Source organism: Aptenodytes forsteri, unplaced genomic scaffold (assembly GCF_000699145.1).
Source record: "Aptenodytes forsteri isolate BGI_AS27 unplaced genomic scaffold, ASM69914v1 Scaffold10, whole genome shotgun sequence".
NCBI classification, from domain to species: domain Eukaryota; kingdom Metazoa; phylum Chordata; class Aves; order Sphenisciformes; family Spheniscidae; genus Aptenodytes; species Aptenodytes forsteri.
The window spans coordinates 4,084,087-4,092,829 of NW_008794117.1; the positions used below are offsets into that span (position 1 = coordinate 4,084,087).

General features: G+C 35.9%; 1 protein-coding gene across 1 annotated transcript in view; it reads right to left on the minus strand.

The window, feature by feature from the left end:
- Positions 1 to 2,431: 2,431 nt before the first annotated feature.
- Positions 2,432 to 8,743, minus strand: part of RYR2 (ryanodine receptor 2) — a gene marked incomplete at its 5' end in the record, with an annotated part of 258,073 nt that continues 251,761 nt past the window's right edge. The window contains 4 exons of the mRNA XM_019471222.1: positions 2,432 to 3,286; positions 5,033 to 5,084; positions 6,599 to 6,699; positions 8,012 to 8,076. Of these exons, the coding sequence (XP_019326767.1) occupies positions 3,191 to 3,286; positions 5,033 to 5,084; positions 6,599 to 6,699; positions 8,012 to 8,076 (314 nt within the window). The remainder of the gene's footprint in view (positions 3,287 to 5,032; positions 5,085 to 6,598; positions 6,700 to 8,011; positions 8,077 to 8,743) is intronic.

Sequence of the window (8,743 nt, forward strand, 5' to 3'; positions counted from 1 at the left end):
TACATTTCCATCTTACTTTGCTTTTTCCATTACCATTTATTCCTTTGTTTCTTCGCTGAAATCAACACGTATGCACTAGGATCATCAGTTTTAGAGCTCTTCTCAGTTCTCTTGGCATTCAGAGGTAAACAGCAACAATTTTCTGCTATCCTCAATAAAGGGCAAGAGTTCCTCCTGAAAATTACAGTTTTACTGACACAATCAGTAAATTCAGCTAACAGCTGAAAAAACCATCAGCATACACAAATATGTGTGTAAGTATAACCTTATCTTAAATATCACATGCATAAGCACTATAATTGAATTTCTTGGATTTAAAACTGCACTTTTCAAGCGACATACTATTACCTGCTCTTGTGCGTTGTGCTAGTATATATATGTCAATGTTAATTTCGTTTGATACAACTATTAAAGCAGTGAATTGTCTGTATTTTTTGGCTGTGTTCATATGATCATATTGCTTAGTTTACTGCTTCTTTTACAACACAAAAATTCAAAGAAGTTGCATTTGTCACAGTAAATTCAGTAATTTTTAATAAAATCTAAGAATTCGCTTCAACTTTGTCTAAGTCTAAAACAAATTAAACAGTATTAACTTGGACTCCACAGTCTGTATCACATAGTATGTGGCCTGCCTGAATAATATTATCCTGTTAAAAGTGCACATTAGTGTCAGAAACAGTATGAGTCACAGGAAATGCATACTTTTAAAATAAACCAGTGTCCTATGACATGTACCCTTATTTTTAATTTCAAAGTGAGTTTCTTTTCTTGAATTAGATGTGTTAAGTGTTAAGAAAAAGGCTCTCAGTGGCAAATTTAGTGCACTGAACGAAACAGAAAATGCCAAGTTTCAGGGACTCACAGGAAGTCTACAGCCATTGCAGAGGGGACAGCATGAACCAGGCTCTGAAGGTCTGCCAAAGCCAGTTCCCATCCTTTTTCAGCAGCGAACACTAGTTTTGCAAACTCTTATGAACCAGTTCTTAGCTGGAGGAATTTGCTTCTGGGAAAGCTATAATTAATTTAATAAATGAAGATTTTTCATCCTTAAAAAGAAACCTTTTGCATCACCATATAACCAGTAGATCTTATCCTGAAAGACTCCAGTGTTTAAGCGTGGCTTCATGTATAGTTGTCAAACAGCATACTGGATTCAACAGCAAGGATGCCCCAGAAGCTTTGTGACGTGGAAGCTGAGGTTAAAGAAACATGTCACTTCTATTCTGGTATTTGCCTACAAAGTCCATTGGAATTTGTTTTCAAGACAAAGGCATCTGGAAATATCAGTCAGAATAATTTGCTACATATTTCTCAATAAAATGTGCAAAACCAAAATAGCGTGTGTGCCTGTGTGTCAAACAACAACTATTCTCATGTTGTACACCCCAGAAGGAACATCATTGCAATCCCCCATTTCTAAATCTTACATGCAAATCCCAGAAAGGCTGATTAAAATTGGTTTATGGAGTTGTACCAAATAGGGAGGAAACAAACCTGGAATTAATACTCCAAACTGGGTGGGGGTGGTTTAAAACCTGAATACAAATTGTAGCTGCTGTACCTGACCCTCCCACCATCACCAGCCTGCCCAGCCTCTGGCCTCAAATATTGCAGAATTTGACAGGATTTTACCAGAATCCTCATCAGGATCCCAATTTCAGAGTAGCAATATTCACAATCTGCTGAACTGAAAGCCTGGCTTTTAAGAATACAGAATGAGTATTTTTAAAGGATTATTTCTTTAGTTATAATTTTTCTTAGTTATAACTGAATATTGATACAGCCAATTTATTTTATGACAAAACTGTGGCCCGTAAAGAAATGAGATGGAGCAACAGAACAGCAAGAAGTCCAGGAGAAAAACCAAAACCAAAAACTTTCATTAAGGAAAGAGCAGCTTAATCCTGTTTTGAAATGGGTATAATTAATTCAGGGATTAATAAAAAGATTCCGTACCAAAGACCTCAAATGCTACCAAAACCAGCTTGTTTCCATTCTGAATCTCTCTTTTTATTTGTAAAGACTGGCATTACAATTGAAAAGGACTCAAAATGGAGTGATGTATACATCATTGGTGTTTCATGATGCAACTGATGGAGTCCCTGAATGGATATTGCTTCAGCTTTGCTTTTAAAAAATAATTTAACAAGAAAATCTTCAACTCCACTATCGATCACAGGTGGCAGAAATGAAAGAAAGAAAAAGAAAAGAAACCAAAACTACTGTCAAATTCATAACATATACATTGTTGGCTGATGACACTTGTTCCAGAAGTACAATAAAGCCCACAACACTTTATTACTATGGATATAATTATTGTGAATGTTTTTTCATGTTGATCAACTTGCTTCTGAAGGTTGTTTTCTTGATTGTTTTAAACTTGCATAATAAACATGCAATGAAATATTTCTTGTTAAAGTGTTTTTTGCAGTCATCTTGTTTTCATACAAAGATTTCATAAAGTTGCAGTGTTGTATCAGAGCATTACCAAAATAAGAGCAAAAGCTAAAGAGGAAGGTAAATGTGAAATGAACTCGATGAGAATAACCTAATCTTCTCCTGAGACACTCCAGTCTTATTAAAAAGATGTGCACAATCAAATCCCTTCCTCCCAAACCCACCAAAACCACAAAGTAAATATTAACTTGGAAGAAAGGGAAGACACAAAGAAAAAAAAAATGATGTCGTCATGCACTCATCTTCTGCATAGCTCAACCCACATATAGTAAGGCACTATTTCCCCACAACTTAGTGTCCACAACAATCTTTTACAGTGCTCTGCGAACTACATATAGTTCCTTCCAGGATGATGAAATAAACAGATTGAATGAGTGTTGCTACCATGGCACCCCATGTGCGATCTTATAGACAAGGGCATCATCTGGCAGTTTCAGAAATAAGCTGTCTCAAGTCTCTTCTTATGTGTGCATGTTATGTATAGGGATATCTTTTGTGTGTGCAAGTGGTTGGTTTGTTTTCCAGAGTTGCTGTTATTTTTCATTGTTCTTTACTCCAGTGTTCTCAAAGCAAATACACAAGAAAATAAAAGCGCAGTTGGGTCATTAAAAACAGAGCTTTGGTGCTCCAAAAAGCACACAGCTTTGGGGATTTAAGAAATCTGTTAGACATTCCCAAAAGAGTTGGGAAATACATGGACATATTTTCATCTGGAAATCCTCATCTCTGCTTAGTTGAGCTGGTCTTCATATTGTTTTCGGAAGCAATCACCAGCAGGGAAAAACTCCCAGCACCGTTCTTGATACATTTTCCATACATAGGATTCCTGAAAGAAACACAATTTAAATAATTTAACTTGATTCAATGAGAAAGCACCACCCATGACTTTTTTTTTTTTCTCTTTTATTTATATACCGCTTCACTTTTTTGATTCTGTGCATATCAGGTTGCTGTATATCAATCTACAAAATCATGTTAATGATTTTGATCAGTTTTGAGTAGCTTTTAGATTTTTGTCACCTAGTCAAAAAGCACTAGAGAAACACATAGAAGAGGACCAGGTAGTTTAGTTCTTATTGCATATCCAGGAGCATTGTAAAGCCCAATTAAAGCCGTTCATGAGACAAATACCAGGGTAAGCAGAATATTTTCTGTCAGAGAAATTTGACTGAATTTCTGCATCAGTCATTTCAAAACATGCCTACACACAATACATAAAACAAAATGGCCTTTAAAGGTATTTCTTAGAAGAGCAATATTTTCTGAATCAGTGGTGGGTTTTTTTTTCTTTCTGATTATTTGTTCAGGTAAGGCTCTGTCTCTAGGCAGTCCAGAGAATAGTAAAGGATATGTCAGTTTATTTCCATTTTAATCACACCACTTACATGTACTTTTTATTATACAAATTCCATGGTAGAAAGGACATGTGTTACACAAGTTACAGAATCATAGAATCATGTACGTTGGAAAAGACATTTAAGATCATAGAGTCCAACCATAAACCTAACACTGCCAAGTCCACCACTAAACCATGTCCCTAGAAGTTATGTAGCATGAAGTACTCTCAATTTTCAAATTAACAGCTAACTATCAAAACTCAATAGTTAGTAGAACTCTGGCTACAGTGAATATAGTAGGACACACTGTATGCCAAGAAAAAAGAAAACGTGAATAAAAAAGACTTTTTAAAAAATGTCATTTAATATGAAATTCTCAAATGACAAATGGATGTTCAAAAATAGCAAAGCAAATACATAAAATCTGATACTGGACAAGGCTGAGAAGATTTATGCAAAGAAGATTATTATAATTGCCCAGTACATACATCAGAGTTCAGAAAGAGTAAGCTACGTAGATTTATAGCAAATCGTCCCTCTGACCCAAATCTGTAGGGCTATGTATATGATGCTTTTTAGATTTTTTGTTTTCTGATCTGCAACATGAGATCATTTGCTTAGTCAGCTGCAAGACTATCACTAGAAAAAAAACAATAGTCTGTAAATTCCATACATTTTTTTTACTGACTTTAAGTATACTTAACGGAAGTTGAAGGAAGCACCAGAAGTTTGAAAGAACAACAGCAAAGAAACAACCTCCAGGAAAAACTTCTCTCACAGGTTTCATTTTAAATATATGCACAATCTCCTTCATATGGACTTATCCAGGAATGTAAACATAGAAGATTATATACAGATAATAATAAAGGACAAAGACTATTAAAAAATAATCAACAGGGAGAAATGAAGAGTGCTGCTTTCACAGGGTGTTTGAACATTCTGTTTCTCATTATTTTTGTTTATAGTCTGTATCTATATTTTGTGGAAGTAACAATTTAATATTAACAGGTCAGATAACAAAATAGGAATAGAAAGTACTACAGAATTGACACTCACTCAGTCTAGAAGCGACTGAAGTCTTAAGAATTGTTTAGAAGAATGAGAATTCTGTTACATACCATATAGGGAGCTATTCATTAGAATAAAACTCTTAGTTTTACCAAGCCTGAATGATTTTTATTTTAGAATCAGTCTTATTTAATAACTGTTGACATTCATAGAGTTGTTCAACCTACCTGTCCTGTATGCTCTGTTTCATCTTTGTTAATAAAATACATCAGAAAAAACCTACAAGCAAAGAAACAGCTATTATGAATACAATATTTGGAAACATTAGGCAACCCACAGAGGGATGGATATTTTTTAGCATGTACAGTGATAATGCTGTTCACGGACTTAGAAGTTCCAGAGTTCTATTTATGATAATATTCCCAGACACATTAAATATACTTTCCTGACACTGTTAACATTCACTTGTTGTTCAACGAATAGTATGCTAAAATGCAAGAGATTCAGTTTGATTTACAGTAAATAGCAACTCAGTTTAAATGAAGATTTTCTAAGCTTTCTAATTTGAAAATTACAATAGACATTTTCTTGCCATGAATACCAACTTGGAAGTAGACAAAGAATAGTCCTTGGGACTTTTTTTTTCCCTCTCCCCACAATGAATAAGAAATGCTGAAGATGATGAAGAGATTTCTCTTACTGAAATTATAGGTTGGGGATATTTTACTAGCATATGTAACTCAAGATCAACGTGAGCAGAAAAGAACTTGTAATTTTAAAAATACATTAGTCTTGGGGTTTTGAGATATCTGACAGATACTAGGTGACGATTTCAGAATTTCACTCATAATAGACATTCTCTCCAAACATATGTAAAACTATAAAATATGATCATGCACAAAAATATCAAAAAACATTTCCTTAGGATGATGCACTTAGAGTTATGCTATAGTATGTTATTTGTGTAGTACTTTGTAAGCAGGAACAAAATCCCACATGATGGTGTTTTTAATGTATTTTGTTTGCACAACCTGTTTTTCAGGTAGAAGTTCTTTATAGGGATATTTGACTTTACAGTCTCATTACTCTGTGCACAAACAGTGCTAGTTTATAGACACAAAGTCACAATCCATCCATTGCTTCATACTGACAGCACTAGTATGAAATACACTTTGGCACTGGATTTTCATAGGTATTTGACAGGAGAGGAACAGTATGATACAGTGATTGTGGACCAGATAAATGGTTTTATTTCCAGATTTAAAAAGACCGAGTTTAGTGGTCACTGATGCTCTGCTTGGATTTTCCAAAGCTGGACCTGATGCCCTTGGTCTGATCCCTCCTCTCTCTAGCTCTTCATTACAGTTCCCCTACCTCCCTTTGTCCCGGGTTCTCTTAGTCAGCCTCAGCACTCCACTCAAAATATTTTGTCCAATGGAAGTTTTCCCTCTTTTGCCTTACTCCTTTGCTTGTGCACTCTTCTCCACCAGTCTCCAGGCCAGGTCATATTGTTCCTCTGTACCTTACACAACACATTCAATTTTACAACGTAAGTTCTCGGTTTCCATCTCCTAGCTCACACAAACTTGGTGTGTCACAACCAAGCCGGAAACAAGGTAATGAAGTTTGTTCATCCCTTGCTCCCATCACCACAGAGTTATATATTCAGACAGCACGAGTGCACATCAAAGCCAAACAGTACTGACTCTTACTTATGCAAAAGAGCTAATCAGGTACTTGCAGAGGCTGCAAGGGTCATGAGTTAGCGAGGAGTTAATTTTTACTGTACTCACAAATAATTGGCCAAGTTGTGCTCCTGTAGTGTGTGTGTTTCAAAGCCATGGGGCACTGTATCAAAGTAGTCATTTCCTATTCCACAGATAAAGCACTTTGTCTAAAAGAAAGAATACAGAGCACTTCAACACTATATATGACCCTGCCCCTCTTTGACAAAAGGCCAATAAAAATGTAACAATTTTCTTGAAAATGGCAATGCATCATGTATAATATTTGCTGAACAAAAAGGCTTTTCTTTTAATGGTTGGGACTGGATACCTCAGCCAAAACACTTGAACAGAAGTTTAACTGCCATCAGAATAGCTTCTTACTGTTTAAATAAATAAATAAATAAATAAATCTTTGCCAGCTGTAAGTGAACAGGTATCAGGAGAAAGAATGGCATAAAACAGTCAAAGCTGATTTTTTTTTTCCTTTAACACTGTAGGTAGCACTCACTGTAACATATGGCAATATTTACCTCAATGCCTGTTGTGCTTGTCCAGCTGAAATTGAATATGCTCAAAGTTTAGATTACAAAACACAGTAGGTTTGCAACACTTTTCTGAGTTCTTATAGTCATAGTTAAACAACAGAATAGAAAACCACCAAGTACAGGATACTTTCACACATAGATTAACCAAAGAAAATGACATCTGAGATGAACTGTAACATGACAGTGTTAACACCCTGTGTTAGAAACCTCTAATCTGAAGATCCAAAAGACTTAAATAGCCACAGACATGTAATTCATCATAACATACCGCAATGTACAAAGATTTTTCTTGTTTACAAAAAGGAAGATACAAGGATTAGTCTAAACTTTAGAAAGTCATGAGAAAATACGCTGTTAGGCTTTTTGTCTGAATTTTTGTTAACTTATCACTGACAGCAAAAAAATGGCCACACTTGATTTGGAGGTATTAAAAAAATCCATACTAAGAATTGGCAAACAAATCCAAAATATGCTTAGAGCAGAGTATCAGTTTAGGCAACCTGGGTTTGTGTCCCATGCAAAGAGACATGCAAGGTAGCAGCTAGCACCTGTCAAAGCATAGCATACCTCTTTCACAGGAGGCAGCAAAGAGTGGTAAATGCTATTCAGAACCTGGATGTTAACAGTTTTCTCTTCATAAAATTGCCTAAAAAGAATTTTATTGGGTACTAACAAAACTACTTACGTAAGTTCTTACATTTTAATAGATATAGAAAAAGTCAATTAAAAAAAAAAAATCTCAGTTATTATTTCCATCTAATGAACTGAGATGGTAGAATCTCACCCAGGACATTGTATGATATTGGACCGTGTACAGACCTGTATTTTCCTCTTAGTTTAAAAAACTATCCAGTAGCTAGATCACGTTTTGATTGAAAACAGATATTCATGAAACCTGCAAATAGGGTATGGTTGAGCAACTGGATGTTCTTACCTCCATATCTTCCTTAACTTGCTCTTGCTGATCTCTTAATTCACCAAAAGCATCAATAATTAAACCTAGAGCTTAAGTTAAAATGATAGTTAATATTCAAGAACAGAACTGCGACAAAGAATATTTGGAAATCCAGGGATAACTCTGACCAAGAATATTAGATGAGAATCTTGTGCAGAAATAACAGAAGCCAATATACATTCCAAAGACCACAAAACCAACTCAATACATGAAGAAAAATGAGCAAGTCAAAGAAATGGCTACCAGTAGCATGGCTGGCAGTACCATTTAGAATTATAAAATGGGACAAGCAGACTTCTGTTTTATTCACAGTGCTCTAATCTTCACTCAGTACATGAAGATGCATGTGGTTTTACACTGATGGAGGCTTTACTATAGAAAGAATACTACCGTATGTTTAACAGAGTTCAGGGATTTATTAGGCTTTTATTAGGCTTGCCAATGTGACGCCCATCTACAAGAAGGGCCGGAAGGAGGATCCGGGGAACTACAGGCCTGTCAGCCTGACCTCGGTGCCAGGGAAGATTATGGAGCGGTTCATCTTGAGGGCGCTCACAAGGCATGTGCGGGACAACCAGGGGATCAGGCCCAGCCAGCACGGGTTCATGAGAGGCAGGTCCTGCTTGACCAACCTGATCTCCTTCTATGACCAGGTGACCCGCCTAGTGGATGAGGGAAAGGCTGTGGATGTGGTCTACCTGGACTTCAGCA